This window comes from Nomia melanderi, chromosome 1 (genome assembly GCF_051020985.1).
Source record: "Nomia melanderi isolate GNS246 chromosome 1, iyNomMela1, whole genome shotgun sequence".
Classification (NCBI taxonomy): Eukaryota; Metazoa; Arthropoda; class Insecta; order Hymenoptera; family Halictidae; genus Nomia; species Nomia melanderi.
The window spans coordinates 34,126,480-34,143,543 of record NC_134999.1 but is presented as its reverse complement, the minus strand read 5'-3'; the positions used below and the strand labels follow the sequence as shown (position 1 = coordinate 34,143,543).

At 51.9% G+C, this 17,064-nt stretch overlaps 1 protein-coding gene across 6 annotated transcripts in view; it reads left to right on the top strand.

Annotated features, from left to right (window-relative positions):
* The window catches only part of GckIII (Germinal centre kinase III), a 107,187-nt gene that overhangs the window by 71,065 nt on the left and 19,058 nt on the right, over positions 1 to 17,064 (top strand). For 4 of the 6 annotated variants that reach the window (XM_076368429.1, XM_076368430.1, XM_076368451.1 and 1 more), the window contains one exon: positions 15,731 to 15,955. In XM_076368429.1, the coding sequence (XP_076224544.1) occupies positions 15,731 to 15,955 (225 nt within the window). Of the gene's footprint in view, positions 1 to 2,513; positions 3,001 to 15,730; positions 15,956 to 17,064 lie in introns of all 6 variants that reach the window. The other 2 variants (XM_031984178.2, XM_031984179.2) reach the window with 1 other exon arrangement.

Sequence of the window (17,064 nt, the reverse complement as noted above, 5' to 3'; positions counted from 1 at the left end):
CGGAGCATCGATAGTGCAGCGAACCCGATCTTCTACGCACACTTCCGCCGGAAGCTGCCACCCTGAAAATTATTCGAGCGTGTCCGATCGGTTGCGTGATCGCGACGCGTCGCGTCCGTTCCATCGACCCGATTGATGTTCCTCCATTCACGATCTCTCCATCATCTGTCCCGCTCCTTCCAGCGCGAGTTTTATAAACGCCACTCTAGGATATATACCCGTTTCCCCAGTGAAATTAATCGCTCGCTATCGATCCAATACTTAACTCCAGACGGCGAGATAAACATTGACTCCGTACCTTTGACATTATCGTTCGGTTCGATTCATAACGTATCATTTCCGACGATTTTTCTCTCCCCGGCTCGCCGAGGCGAACAATTTCCAACGAACAATCTGCCGGTCGCCGGTGTCTTTTTGCCAGGTCCGAGACCATTACTCGGCCAATCTGCAGGGCAGATCGGCGGCGGATGACGTTGATAGATCGAGAACACCGTCGACTCATTACGCTGAATATTCATCAGGACGAAACCTCTTTGCTCAATGAATTTAAATCGTCTGGACGCGGGAAAAGGGAGGACAAGGGGCGAGGAGGAGGAGGAGGAGGTCCCGTGAGTTCGGAATGATCCGCGGTAGATCGGGAATACCGATCTTGACCCGTTCGACGAAAGATGCTTCCGTGCTTTTAGCCGATCCCCCTCTCGACCCTGTTTCCCTTTCCCGCCAGCCCGCGGTCTGGCCACGTTACCGCGTCCGTTCGATGATCGATATTCGGTTCACGTGCCAGCGCAAACAGAAATCCAATCCGATCGCGCCTGCATCGAATCTTGCCCTCGGCTGACCCAGATTATTATCTCCGTCGACGCTCCTATTTTTATTCGGTCGACCGTGCTCGGTGTTTGGCACTGAACTTGTGCGCCGTTTTAATTAAACACCGATCGCCCCGCGCCCCTCCGGCCCCGATCGAACGGCTAGAGAATCGCCGGGGCACATAATCGAGCCGAAATCACGAATTACAGTCGTGATCGGCGGACCCGTGACCCTGTTTCCTTTGCCGCTGTCCGAAATCTCGGGAATAACGGCCGGCGATCGTGAAAACGATTGCGCGTCGTCGGAGTTGAACGTCGCTTTAACGTCCACCGGTGAGTTTCGTCGGTTTTACGATCGGTAGTCGGACTTTATAGGTTGATGGGTTTTACGAGGAGTTATGGTCGACGCTGTTCCACCGGAAGATCGAGTTTTCACGCGTGCGGGGCTCGTCTTCTTTGAACCGGGCACAAATATCTGTCCTCCGGTCGAACGGGGGACTTCTTCTCCTTTGTCTCGGCTCCGACGTTCTCGGTTGCTCGCGGGGTAGCGAACGGAACAATGGTTCTCCGCGAATGGTCCGGCAGTTTCACGGTGTCGGGAACCGGAAGCAAAGGGCACCGCTTTTAAGAAAGAGGCGGCGCGGGAGTAGCAGCGATTCGAGGGAAACGCGGTTCAGCGGGTATTCCGAGTGGATAGCCTCAATTTTCCTCTTTCTTTGGGACGCGGAAGGCGACAACCAGTCCCCCGGATCGCTCGAGAGAACCTTCCGGTACCGGGGAGGGACTCGCAGTCGTGGCTGGGAACCGAGCCTCAAAAGACCCGTCGAATCTTCCGCGGAACGGTTGCATTCGACGGCGAGATTCCGTTCGGTTTGAAAGATTCAAACGCAACGGTGAAATAATAATTAAGCGCCGACTCGCGGGGGATTCAACGACCGACGGAGGGGCAGGGCGCGGCTGAATGTTTCATGCCGCGGGGAGATGCACCGCGCGCGGTCGATCGCGGCGTAGAAAATGCGAAAACACCGGCGTCGGAGCCGGTAAAAATAGACGGGCCGATATCGATGATAATCCGGGTCAGCCGGGGAACGAGATTGATCGGTGGAAGGCACGCTCGCGTCGAAATTCAACGCACAGATGGACGCCGATAGCTTGCAGGTCGGACTGGCGGGGGTGGGCTACCACGAAAACCGCGCTCCATTCGATGGAAATCGCGTGACAGCTCCTGCGAATTCACCGCCGCGGCCGGGAGACACCCACGCGCTCGTTAATCTTCCGTTCGCCCGTCAGCTTGTCGCAGGATGCTTCGCGCGAATTTTATTAGCGGGGAACGGCAACGTTGATCTCTTCATCGACTCGGGGATACGGACGGGGGTGTGCGCGCGACAGCTCGTTCCGAAGTTCCGCTAGTCGCCTCGAAGGCAGCGACTTCTGTAATCGATCCATTGCTGCTTCGTTCCTGCTGCTCGATATCGTTGCTCGATGTTCTCGAATGAAACGTAGAATTACCGTCGAGCAAATAAATACAGGAACCCAACCAGGAACGAGCAGCGCGTTGCGTTAACGCTAGAACTACCAAACAATCAGATTCCCTAATTGTTCCGTTCTAACTCCGCCCGTTCTCAATAATTCACGAACTTAGGAATAGCTGATTTGGTAGTTCTACTGTTAACCGTCGGTGAAGTGAAACGAGGGAAATCCGTTTAGAAAATTGGCGGGTGCACGCGGAAGGAAATCAGCCCCAAATGCGCGACTGGGGAGGGGAAGAGGTGCAGCAAGAAGCCGCCCGGAACAGCCGCCATAGTGGAACGTTGACCTAGTGAGTGAGAGCGCGTTCGGCCCGAGGAGCGGTCCGCCGATTCGACGGAAGTGCGTGGTGAATCGCGGCCGGGGAAAAATGCGAAACGGCGGTCAGCCGCAGCAGACGGCGGTAATGGCGCCGCCGCACCTAAACGGGTCCGCGCAATTCGTTTCCGGCGGTTACGTCGGCTACGTGCCGCGCCAGCCCTGGGGGCAATTTCAAGGGGCGCAGCATCCCAGGAACACGGCCAGGCCTCTGTCGCATCCACCGCCGCCACCCTCCAGGAGGGAAAGCCAAAGACCACCTCCTCCCTCCGGGAACGGTTCCGCCAACCCTAAGTGCACGTCCCTTCCGCACACCAGAACTGGGACTAACAGGAGCACCACCCCCTCGGTGAGTTTGCCGCGAGCCACCTACCCCTTTCCGATCGCTCCGCGCGATTTTTTCGTCCTCCCCTCTAACTTCTTTCCCGAGGAGTTAGAGGTACACAGGCAGGTGCTAATGACACTGTCAGCCATCGCGATAGCCATGACAGACGTCCTCTTCACCGCGAGCATTGAAACGTCGGATCAGCGGATGGATATCGTGATCGACAGCGATTGTCGTGTATCTTTCGTTTGAGGGACAGGTTGCAATAACAGTGACAATGCTAACGGCACTCGATTACATCAGACGTGTCGGATTAGCACCATCTAAACCTTTAAGAAGATTAGGGGACTCGGAGAAGTTGGAAACATCGCGGTGTGGGCTGAAACATGGCTGATTATTCTTTGAGTCCTGAGGTCGGCCCCTCTTTTTCCTGGAATCCTACACGTGTATGACAAATGGAGGAGATTCAGCGTTACTGGTGTTCCAGCACCTACCCCTGTTCAGTCTTATGAGGATTTATGAGAGAGACTTCGGCCTGCGTTCTCGAAAGAGGGTGCGTGAGACTAAACAGAGCTGCCTGTAGCCGGTGAGCACGGTGACTCAGACGACTCACGATTGCGGCGGCGAGTGTCTATTTAAAGAGGATTCAAAGTTAGAAACGGCGAATAGCTTCTATTGCGTTTCTTTGGGAATCGGTTACAATGAATCGGAACGGACGGAGGGAGCAGAAGCCAGCCAGTTTCTGCAGTAATTCCTAACGCGTCCTTTCGAGAGACCCTCGGGGATCGAGCCGAGAAGTTCTTCCCGAGAAAGGGATTGATCACACGAGATTTATTGGACTCCGATTGGACCTTAGAACGTCCGCTTTTAAGTGGAGTCCCTCGGGCGACTCGGAGCTGCAGCGGAGCCATTATATATCGAGTGGCCCGCGCGCGCGTTGGTGGTCTCTAAAAGAGCGCGATTAAAAGTTAATCCATCATCCTCGGGACTCTCCGCCGGACTAGTTTCGGCTACCGAGAGTCAATTGGTCGCGGCCGGGAAAAAGTGAAGGAGGATAAGCGGCGGAGAAAGAGAAAGGCGAGGGAACAGAATCCTCTTATGCGTCGCGGGTATCTAGAAAAGCACGTCGTAGAATACCATATGAGGCTTAAAGTCGACCGTGAAGGAATGCCACCAAATCTACACGGTGTCCCGCGCGTATTTTTCAGTCCCTTCGCGTTGCTCCCGAGAATGCCCGTGATTTATCCGGTTTCTTCGCATTTCTCAACGAGATACTATCTTCAGCTTAACAGCTCCGCGGCTTGAAGGTTACTTCTCGAATCGATAATCCCCTGTAAAAAGAGTTCTTCCATACTGTGTTAGCAACAAAGTTCTTTCTCACTTAGTAGACTGCATAATATTATCGTATAATTAATTAACTTTGATTCCACTCGGTGAATCAGTTTTCCATTTTTCTGTAGAGTTATTATTTTATAGCAAAGGGAAGCAGGAAGAATTATTAATTTTTTGGCGTTACAAGCGTTGCATTATACCACTGTCAACTTAGTTACGCTATTGACACATTGAATGCCGCATTTCATGGTACATACTTGAAATGGAAAAAATATAATATTAAATCATTTGATTGAATTGCATCGTTATTATTGCAAGTTCATCTAGCTGAATGTTAGCACATTAGTTAGCATTATTTATAATATAGAAATGTTTTCAGATAATCATGGTTTTGGCTGGGGATCACCGGTGATCCCCAAGGCATACAACGTGTTAACTATTTTCATTCGACATCGGTTATCGTATATGTTACGATTGTTCTCAAGTCATCGTAAACGTCGTGTTAATGAACTCTGCTTTCAAGGATCACGCAGTGCTGCTGCGTTTGAAAATGTACATTTTTCTAAAGGACTCAAGTAGGCGGGATGCATGGAAATTTGTTGATATATACTTTCGAAGAAAAGGATCGTGTTTCTATCTCGTGACAAGAATCCGAAGAGGCAACGAGGTATCGTCCGCCTTTTTGGAACAACTCGAGCCTTCTTGCCAAGCAGCACCGGCTCGGTTCGTACTGTTTAAGCAGGCTCGGCTTGAAGCCTTGAGATTGACATCGACACGGACTCACGCACGCCGCGAGACGCGGTGAGAATGCGATAGGGTCCGGCACTCCGGGCTGGGAGGGACCAGTTTTCACCGTGAAGCTCCGCTCAACCCTAACCTCAGAGTCCCGTAGGCAACCGGAGACGCGACGAGATGCTAGAAAGTGGTCTCGGTGTCGCGTTTCGAGCAATTCGATCGAACACCTCGAAGACCCGACCTGCCGGGGACCGAGAAATAGAAGAGAAAGACACGGGGAGTAGTTTGCGGTCGAGCGAGAAACGATACCTCGCCCCTGCAATCTTCTCTGCTACCTTTAAATGCGATTTCAAAGTGCACGGTTTCTACTTTTTTTTAATAAATCAATGTTACCTCCATTATTTCAAAACCAAGCATAATGTATACAATAGTACACATAATGTGTACAAGAGTATCTTACAATCTATCATCGGGTCATTAGAATATTGAATATATGATGAGAAAGTAGTGTCTGGCGAAAACTGTCGGTATCTACTGTGGATATCTGAAGGTATTTAAATGCGATTTCAAAGTGCACGGTATTAATTTTTTTTACTGAAATCAATGTTACCTCGATTATTTCAAAACCAAAAATAATGTATATAATAGTGCACATAGTACATCATTAGAATATTCAATATATGATGAGAAAGTAGAGTCTGACGAAAACTGTCGGCATCTACTGTGCACATCTGAAGGTATTTAAATGCGATTTCAAAGTGCACGGTTCCAATTTTTTCAGTAAAATCAATGTTACCTCGATTATTTCAAAATCAAGAATAATATATATAATAGTACACATACTATATACAAAAATATCTTATAATCTATCATCGGATCGTTGGAATATTGAATATATCATTAGAAAGTAGTGTCTGGCGAAAACTGTCGGCATCTACTGTGAACATCCAAAGGTATTCAAATGCGATTTCAAAGTGCACGATTTCAATTTTTTCACTGAAATCAATGTTACCTCTATTATTTCAAAACCAATAACAATGTATCTACCGTGGACACCTAAAGCCATCACTGAAGAATATTTTCCAACTGTGTCAACTTCAAAGTTGCGCATAGCGTCCATTTTGTTCCCCGGCGATCCGCAGCGGAGAGTTGAAAAAAGGCGGGCACCTCGAATCCACGGATTAACTGACAAACCCCGTGAGCAATCGAGGAGAGAAATTCGCTCGGGGCCAGAGGTTTCCGTCGCGAGTCGATCGATTAAAGTCACGACCGGTGGACGGCAATTATGCTGGCCGGGCATCTTTTTCAAGCGTTCTGCAGCGCGTAATTGGAAAGCTAGCTTCGACAAAGAGAAGACGTCGACAAAAGAACGTCTTATAGAGATTATCCCGGTGCAGCAAGGAAATACCGGTGTAACAGGATTCTCGAGGACCGTAAGATCTCTCGAGGAGGCCGTGTGTGTGCACGTGTGAGCGCGAGCGCACTTTTTTTCCTTTCCTCTTTCGTACAAGATCGACCGAGGCCAGTGCAAGGTCGACTCTCGACGTGGCTGGCTCACTCGTTCGCTCGCTCGCTCGCACGCACGCACGCCGCGTGCCCAAAAAGATTATTTTTTCGACGACGACGAAAGTACAGCGGCGTGAAGGGTCCTCGGAGAAATTCCAATACTCCACGCGTTCAAAATAAACGGTCTTAAACTACCACTCCCTTGGGCTCCGCTAATTATAAACCCTCCGAGCCCCGGAGACTTCCGAAGATGAGCGCCGGAGTAAATAGAGGGTAAATCCTGATGGTTAACCGTGCTGATATTAAAAGTTTCAAGCGTTTTATTCTTCGATCAATCGATTATTCTTCCTCTCGATGTCTCTCGCAGCGTGTTGTACTCGGGAGATCTTAATTATCCTTTAATCAAGACTACGTAAGTGGTCAAACTTACTTGTTCACAATTCCTCTTTTCCTAATGACCTTAAATAAACGACTAGAGTAATACATAAACTAATACATACACGAATGAGAGTCTTGCACTTCCATGGTTTCCACGAGAAGAGACAAGCTAACACGGCTGCTCGGTGGTTCCAGCGTTAAGGTGTTTCCTTCAGCGAAACACTGGTAGTTAACGATCTTAACAGTTGTTAACGAGTTCATAGAACTCGCCGAGCGGAAAGATTTACAAGCGGACCGCGTACCTCTCCGAAGGTGCAGTTCCAGTGTCGAAGACGAAGTCGCGTACCGCATTCTGCGCGCGATTGACCATAATCTATCGTACGCCGGCATACATAAGCGCGGAGTAAGTGAGTTTCCCGGGAATGGTATCGGTCTTAGCGAGCCCGCGGGCTCGTGCGTTGCATCGACAAACGCCGGCGAACACGTGTTCCGTTAGATCGTGGCTGGTGTTCCAACAAACGGCGACGAACGATCGGCGGCAGCGGTTCTGACGCCCGCCGCCTGCTCTTTTCCCTAGATATTAACGTTTTCCGGATAACTGTTCGCCGACGCGGACCAGACCCGTTCGAATACGAATGGGACGCGATAAAGTATCGGACGAGGAACGAGTTTCCCCGGCGATTCCTCGAAACGGGGCATCGATTTATGAGCGATAACCACCTTAATGGAACGTGGAATCTCTTACAGATTAAACGAGAAGCAATCCCTGTTCGCGTCTCTGTTCCGTCGGGCCTTTAGGTCACTAACCGTTCACCCGTGGCACAACAATCGCAGATGGTGGATGCACTCGAGAGAACACGAAAACCCCGCCGCTTTATTAGACGTGCGTCGAGTCCCGAAGTCTCGCGGTGATTTCCCACGACCCGGAAAAATAGTCGTTCGACCTCGGTCGCGGATGAATATTCAAGATCTAGCCGCGGTGAATTCCGCGGACGACGTCGGAGGAGGGAAGCCTGGCTCGACAGTGAAATTAAAACGCGGAAAATATATCTACGTCAAGGTTTAATGGCTTTTCGAAACGGAGGAACAACGCGGCCGCGGCACGGATTGTCACTCGAGTGCGCTCGGTCCCCGTTTCCTCGGGAAAATTCAGCGCACGCTCGTCGGGGCTCGGGATTCCAAGGAAAACGGTCTTCGGGAAGGCTATTTAACTTGAGTAATTAACGAACTAGTGGTTTTCGAGCCGCGTTTTCCGTGCGGCGATGTGCGAAATCGAGATTACCACGCTCCCGGCCACATCGCGAGCGTTCCCTCGATATTTATTTCGCGAGATGAACGTTTCCTTCCCGCGGAATTAGAAAGGTGTCACGATTACGCTCGTTAATGCGCGTACCGCGGACGTTAGTAGACCGAGAAGACTTATTTTCCTAGGCAAACACGAGCCGCCGGCTCGCGGCGATGATTTTCATTCATTTCACAGCGCGGCGAGCACGCATAACGGCGATCTCGAGGTTCGATATCTAAAATCGAAACCTGCCCCGCGGATGGTATAATTATTCGAATAACGCGAGGACGACACGCGGTTTTCTTTTCGATGCATAATTCAGTGCACCGCGGAAAGACTTTCTTAGAGATTCCAAAGGTTCTCGAGAGGGTTAATTCCAGTTACATCGCGCGAGCGATTACTCTCGCGTCGAACGAGGTCGAACGGCACATGGCGCTAACGCGCGCGCGCGCGCGCGCTGCTCGTTGGACTACTTTCGAATTTTGAAGCTCGCCCGGAATCCTTCTCGCCGCGACACCGACGGTCGTCGTCGATTGAATTTTTATGGAAATACGCGCCGGTGTAACGGCGCGCCGGCTCCGTGGAATCCCCGACAATTACCTAACGACCCCGTTAGAAAATCGTCTTGGTCCACTTTTGCGCCGACGTTTCCCGGTATCGCCGTCAATTTTTCTGATTAGCCGTCCCACGAACCGACGACTGCCGGCAATTCCGAGAGCCATGAGATCGTTCCGCGTCCGTAGTCGTAGAGACGTGGCTTCCTTTTTCGGAGAAACTAGTTTCAGCTCTCGAGACACTCGGACTGCCGAGTATTCGGCTTGTTACTTACAGTTTCTACTCGAGTCTCGCACTTTGTTCGATTTTCCAGCGTCTGTCGGTGCCGCTTTGACGGACGAAATGTATTACGGCGGTACGTCACTGTCGGCGAGTCGCCGTTATTATTAGGACTAGTGGAATTAGCCGGCGATAGGCAGACAAACTTTTCACGCTACAGCCGCGGGTATGTCGCGCCACGAGGAACGTTTATTTACGGAACTGGGGGAGATTTATCACGGTTTTGCCGATACACCGGCGAGAAATCGATCGTCGGTCCGAGCAAGGACGCGATTAAAAATACCGGCTCGTGCCCCGTGGCACGTTCTCCTGCCGTCTGGCCGGGCACGGTCCCGATCTCCTTCGTCCGCGTCACTTTCTCCGGCGAAGTTAAAGGTCACTGGTCTCTCCTCCGTTTCCATCGGGCCTCCGACTGTATTATTACGTCTTGTTTCACGGGTCGACGGTCGCGCAACGCTTTGCGAAAACGCCGGCGAACGGTTGCGTCGGCCGTTTTCCGTGACTTTCGTCCCCCGACGGTTCAATCGCCGGTGGAAAACGGTTCGGCTGACTACGGGTCCGAGGGTCTGCTTTTATAGCTGCCCTTTCGACTGAATCTCTCCCTTTCGCATAATAATATCCAATTTTCTCTTCGTCGCGTTATATCCCCGGCGATATCCGCCCCCGCGCAATGTAGTCATCCGAGTACACAGAAGAAATCGTTCGATCGGTAGAATTCGTCGAAGGACAGTCCGTTCGCACCCGTGAGTCATCTTTATCCGTCCATTATCGAATCCATTAATCGTTTCTAGGATTCTTCGCGTTTCCTCTCGTGCCGTTCAATTAACCGCGAGAGTTATCGTCTGCGAATCCAGCGTGGCGCAAGCGTGAAGCTGTTCTCGAACGATAAGATATTCGAACGGCGTTCGTTTTCCACCGACTCGGAGGGACTCGGCGGATCCACGGCGAGATTCGCTGAGTTTCCACGCGACCGCCTCCCCTCGCTCCTCCGTACCTGGGATCCGGTTACACAGTGTAATCCCGTGGCGCCGTAGATTTTGTTTGCTCGTTCTATTATTGCCGCTGTTGACACTGCTGATTGACCCTAGAACACTGGCTGCGTCAGGCCCGACACACGAGGCGTACGTTCGGCCGTCGTCGCACCTTAAACATTAATTCCGAGCAGTCGCGAGCCGGGCTCAGTCGGGCGTGCTCCGGCCGAGAATTGCGAGAAACTCGCGGCAGTTAGCGATAAATAATTATCTCGCGAGATAAACCCCGCCGCTTTACACCTCGGGACTCGTCCCCCTCGTAAATAACGTTGGATCTCCGGAGAGATAAAATTCCGCGACTGCTGATCTAATTAATTCCGTTTAGGGACCCGGGCGCCTGCGACCTCGAGTTTCTTCAATTTACGTGGACCATATAGAATACTCTGTTTCGAATCTCTCGGATATCTACGACCTACCCGTTCCACTTACCTCCGACCAACCTTCCCTATACAGAATTGCCGGAGAATATTCCTCGGTGAAGAATCTTTGCGTCACCAATAAATAAGACACGACTCGATACTCGACGTCCTGTACGGTTAAAGTTAGCACCACTGCAAATGACCGTACTCGACGAGATATTTTTGGCCGGCGTATTCCGGAGATCAGACAACCGGCGAAGACCAGAGGCGAGTAGCGATCGGCATCGATCCCGTTCTCGAGAACAAATTGCCCGTGAGCCGGGCTTCGACGCGCTGCTCGCTAAAATAGACGCGTCACGTTGCGAAACCTCCGAAGGCAGCGTAAGGAAGTTGGCAGCGACGCGGCGCAAAGATATATGCGCCTGTTTGGACACGTCCGCGTGTTCCGAGGCGGGTCGCGCCGTCGAGGAACAGCGCGAAGACTCGATTTCCAATTAACACGCGCGGCTACCGGGTGCCGAAGTGCTCCCCGTCCAATCAGACCACAACATTGTATCCCCTCCAAGCGCGGTTCACGTGAAAATATCCGAGTACCGTTAACATTTATTGGCCCATTATTTATTCCCGGTCGCGCGTAAACGTCCGGGCTGCTCTTTTTTTCTCTCCTCCTCCTCTTCCTCTCTCTCTCCCTCTCTCTCTCCTCTGCCCGTTCCTCTTCTTCTCTTTCGTCTCGCGCGAAACCCGTCCGGCTCGGCGCGAAAACGAACGTTCGCCGGCCTAGTTTTATAGGTCACCGTGCCCGGTAGTGATTTCACACAATGGGACCCCGAGGCTCGAGGCATTAATTGCTCGATCGCGGTATCGCTCTGTCAATTATATAACATCGAGAGCGCGGCTGTAACTGGGTCGGCGGCCATGCAGAGCGTAACGCGGAGCGCGCGAGCCTTTCGACGCGGGGCCGACGTCGGATAATTCAGTTTTCGAGCGGGCAACTTGTCTATCAGCATTCCGGTTACTCTCGCCAGTGGCTCACCGTAACAGAATCACCGGCCGACGAGCCGGGAAACAACGGGCCACTGCTGCCGACCAACTTACCCGCTAATTGTCCGACCACGCGCTGGTATAATTCACTGGCCCCGCGGTTTATTAAGTTAAAAGGATTCCGAATTGTTCGTGCCGCCCGACCGCGATGGCCGAGCGGACCTCGCGGTGCGAGAAGCTGCGACGAACTTTATGTTTCCGCAGTCGGGAGACGACTCTGTCACCTTTCGTTTTGATATGACATTAGAAACTCTTACATATTGATCTTTGTTTTCAATTTGTATTTGTTTCCTTATTAACCCTAATCAGAAGACGATGTGACTTTGACTCACATTTGAATGTTTTACTTAAATTCTCTGATTATTTCATATTGCATTTCCAAGTGTTGGGCTCTTAAGATTTGTGCCTGATAAACGAAAACAATAACGTTTTAATTATTCCCCTTATTCTCATAAGCGACAAAGTCACGTCGCGGTATGATTCGTTATAAAAACACGTGGCACGATTAGGGTTAATTGGTAACAACTATCAACGATTTGATATTACCAAGAACATCGTTCTACAAGCACCAGGACAATTACAACCAGTTCCAACCGCTATCAGCGACCACGCCAAACCAGCAGCGGCAGCTCGTCAGCCGTAAACCCGGACTGCGAATTAAAAGAAAAAAGGGGGCGTCGCGTCGTAAACTTCATCCATACGAAGCGCGGGATAAATTCCCGGCGAAAAAGGGGTGGAAGAAGCCGTTCGGAGTATCAAGGGGATGCTTATCTAGCTAAGCGCAGCGCCTAATTCCGTTCCACCCGCTGAAACTTCGCGCGCGCGGGGGACGCGCGATGGAGGGCGGATAAATGAAACAACGAGGTTATAGGTGCCCGCGAAACTTCGATATCTCCGCGCGAGCCTCAGAGACGAGGAGAGGCCGCGGGAACTTTTAATCACAGTTTTTGCCGGCGCTTTAGCGGTCCATTACCCGGCGAACGGCGGAGAGACCTCGCCGGCCGGGCGAATTACAGAATTAATACTGACTCGGTGGAGCCTGGAATCCTGCGGATCGCGAGGCTGAGGGATTCCTTTTGATCAAGCGATTCGAAGGAAAAGCCGGGAGCCTGTTTATCCTTTGATTATGCGGCTATCGGGCGGCGCCATCGGGATCCCGTGAAAATCAAGAAGAACCGTCGCACCGGAGGCAGCCGGCGCTCTTCAGCGTCCCTTGTCGGTACTTTAGCCACCTACGTGCCGGCTCACTCCCGTCCTCTGTGCCGCTGACACCCGCTAATTATAATTTGTGTCGTGAGTTTCATGCAGCACGCCCGGCAACCAGACGGGAAAAGGGGCTAAGATGTTCCTGCCGCCTCTCGACTTTGCACCAACATCACACGACTCGCTCCCCGTTCCTCCCCGCCGCCGCTGCAAGCGCAGCCAATTCTCCCGCCCCTCTCGCCCCGCGAGCCCCCTCGGTTTTTCATCTTCACCCTTGGCACCCGGAAACGCGAGTAACGGCCGGCTCTAATCGCCGTAACGACAGCGGTTTACGCCGGGAAAAAACGGCGAGGAAATCGAGGCCGACCCGGGAACGCTCGCTCTAATTTTTCTTTTGTCCCGTCTTACTCGCACCCTTCTTCTCGCCGTCCCCGTTTCCATCTCCGGCCGGTCCCTCCGCCAACCATTTCCGCGGCTTTCTTTTTTCGACCCTGTTTTCGGGCCAATTGATTCTCGCTGGTCGCTCCTCCGCGAGAACGCGATCGGAAAGTTAAGCAGGGGGAAGACTGGATCCAGTATTTCAGTTGGCCGAGTGGAACACTCCGCGCGAGCGAAGTTCCGTTGATGGATTCTGATAATCCGTTTGACCGAGGAACGTCGGAGGAAAAATGTTCCTGCGGTGGGAAGTATGGTTCTCGGGGATGTAGTCGGAGTTGTCGGGTAGGTGTTTGATCGATTGCTCGATTAATTGGCGCCGCAACTTCTGCCGATTACTCTTCGATTCTGGAGGAGGGATCGGCTTCCCTAAGTTTCGTGGGTCGGAAGTTTCTGCTTAGTGGAATCGTGGAACGATAACGCTCATTCGTGAAGGAAATTCGTTCCCCTAATGCCGGGTGGAAGGTGGAGTCCCGTCGAGAGACGGGAACGTCGATAAACAGGGCGGTCGCGCGATTTTCTACGGTTTTTTTCGGGATCCTACGGTGTTTGCGAGCTCCGCGCGGAAAGTAACGCGGACAGGAGTCTCGTATCAGCGGCCGGGTAGATTGCAGATAAAAGGGAGCGAGGGAAAAGCGGCGGCGACCCAGCCGGCCGACGAAAATGCGGGAAATCTGCTTTGCAAATTTCCTCGCGCCGTCACTGTCGCCGCCGTTCGAGAGCGTCTCAACGCCTCGATGAATTTGCAGGGTATCGATTTTATTTCACCGCGCTTTTAGCGGTCTGCTTTCCATCCGACTATCCGTGACCCTCTCCCCTTGCTTCTTGTTAATTATTTTACCGTCGAGTTTAACGAAATAATGTGTCCCGAAGCATTCCGGTTGCCTATTGTTCGCTACCAGCGCTTATTTGGTGACGGTGTGCTCAATAATATTTTCTTCAATCCAATAAATCTAAAGAAAATATCATAAAAATTGTAGGGCTACTAAAATAAAAACTAAGTCCGTAGTCAGGTTAAATATATTTATTACGCGATGTGGCTCTAACGAGGAACGGCGACTAACTAACTTTTCCTCAACGCTTTTCTACGAAGGAAACCTCTTCAGACGAGGGCGTACGTGACCCAGGTCCTGGTGGTCACCTCGGTCATAAATTTGTCAATGGGCCTGGTCTATCTCTCAGGCCCCCAAGTACTGACGCTAAAAAGGGCGAATCGTCTACAAAATGAAACTGAAAGTTATTGAGTTCCTAAATACAATGTTTGTCATTTCTAATAACAATGTCTATAGAATTCATTTCATTTTCATTACATAAAATATAGGATAGTCAACGTCTTAAAGCAACGAGGATTAAAATAAGACTCGAGTCTGATTGGACTGTATGTTATTTAAACTAGGTTGTCGGAAGAACGTAGAATCATGTAAAGCTAGGACCGTTGTTTCGAACGCGAGAATGATTCTCAAAGGTGTAAGCCGCGCGAAGCGATAATTAATCCACGGGTTGACAAGCGGCTGCTCTATATCGTAGCTCGGTGTAACACCTCTCGTATTTATTGTTATTATTTATCGGCTAACGGCTCGATACGTGTCAGCTGGCAGCCGGCGTGAACGAAACAACCGTGAGAAAGAGCCGCGTTTCGTCCCGATGTGCAACCGTTGCGGTTACGCAATCGCGACGAGGCAGCCGCGCGCCGATTGCATCGAGCCTAATCAAGAGAACGGGTGCGATCGATCGATTATAGACTTTCATCCGCTACCCGCTATGACGTCACGTGTCATCAGTTAGAAAGGAGCCAAGGAGAACTGCATTTCTGGGGGCCGGGCATAACTGCATTTATTAGCTTCCGAAGGACGGACGGTCGAAGAAAGTCCCGCGCGGATCCGCCTCGCGAATCTCGGATCCTCTCGAAGATGACGCGTCGCTTAATTTTATCTCGACGGGACTCGAGCTCGCGATCGACCGAGCTTTTTTACCATCGCTTCGACCAAACAGCGATGCGCCCGTTCAAACATAAGTCCGACAATATCTCCGTCATCTCAGAGGACTTACACTGCGAAAAAATCTGTTCTGAAACTTAGTTAACGGCATACCTTACGCTTCCCAGATATAATTGCTTTCAGTTAGCTTAACGTCAGCATGTCCGACGAAGAACTTCGTCGGAGATACAGCTGGCAGCTGCCAGCAAGTGATTTCGCGAACAAAAACGCGGTGCCATTCTCGTTACACGTCTCTCCTCGCGTCCCGCGCGTACCCGGAGGACACGGAACGAGAGCCGCTCGTAACGGAGAAGAACACAGGCGACAGCCGTCAGGAATACGCGTCTTCCAGCGCGCTGAAAGCTCGACGGTCCCCGTTCCTCGCGAAGTTTGCCAAAAGCCGAGTGCCCGCGAGAATTCGTTAAAACTACCGCAATCGCGAACTCGGTCCACCGTTAAAGTCCCCGGAAACTTTCACTGTTGCGGCCGGTGTCCGCGAGATTTGCCAAAAACCACCACCCCCGTCCCTCGGAAAATCTCGGCGAGAGCCTCCCCCCGTCTCCGCCTGTCGTCGTTCGCCGTTAACTCCCGACGACAGACCGCCGACTAAAACGAGGCAACTTTGTTCCGCTGTTACAGAAGGTGGATCCCGAGCTGATATTCACGAAACAAGAACGGATCGGGAAGGGTAGCTTCGGCGAGGTGTTCAAAGGGATCGACAATAGGACCCAGCAAGTGGTTGCCATCAAGATCATCGATCTCGAGGAGGCGGAGGATGAGATCGAAGATATACAACAGGAGATCATGGTGCTGTCACAGTGCGACAGCCCGTACGTCACCAAGTATTACGGGTCCTATCTCAAGGTAAGCGTTCGATCGCGATCCACCGTTTCCTCCGTCTTACAGATCGTCTCAGGCGATACCGTCTCTTAGCCTGTTAACCCTCTCCCGCCTTCCAACGTCGAATCAGACTCGCGGCAAACTTTTCTCGCCGCGTTCCCCGCGGAATCTGCACCTCAAAGAAGAAACGACCGCCAGGAAAGAATTACTCAACCTTCGTTGCCGGTTCTCTTACGCTCTCCGCGGCGGCACAGTAAACTTCTTTCGTCGGGGAAGTTCTTTGTCAGTCGCGCCTCTGCGTCAGAATTTCAAGTGTTTACCGCTTCGGTTCTGTTTGCGAGTGGCCTCGCAATTGCGCGCCTTTCTCGCGCCGCTAATTCCGCGGAACAACCGGAGTATTCAGCGAAGATTGCGCCGCGCCATTAGGAACTCCGCGTAAACGTCCGGGTCGCTTCGCGAATAATGCAACCGCGGTTCGGCCCGGCCGCGTGTTTTACGATCGAAACGGAAACCGCAGGTCGCGCGAGGCGGCTCGCGATCGCGGTCGACCGAGGCTCGCGCAAAAATCGCCGCGGTCGGTTCTCGCGCGTGTGTCGGCCGTGAAAAAAACCGTGTCGCGGCGTGCGCTGCGCGTCACGAAAAACTGTCCGCGGAGCCACTCCTTTCTGTCGCCGTTCCGACCCGTTGGTCCCCGACAATATTTGCGACGCGGATTCACCGTTAGGTGCAACTCCGCCGATACGCCCCCATCATTTTTCATACGCGAAGAATAGGAAGGGCTTGACGCTCGGTTAACCGTCGCTTCCGGCTCGACGGTGTCGCGCGCTGGCTTCCGCTTCCTGCGACGAGGTTAAGCGTGCCAGTGCCGGGCTATTCCAGGAACGATCTCGCTCTGACGGACGATAAAATCTCGTCGAGTAGAATCGATCGAGCTTCGCTCTCGCGTACGAACAAAATGGAAACAAATGTCTCGTAACAACCACTCGAAACTTCGAATAATCAATTAATTTTCAACTTCGACGCGGAACCTTTCGCGCAGCAGGGTCGCGGCGAGCAGAAGGAATGCAGCGGCGGTCCGCCGTTGAACCTGCGCGCGGCTGACCGCTTTATGAGCTCGCAAATAGCACCGGCCG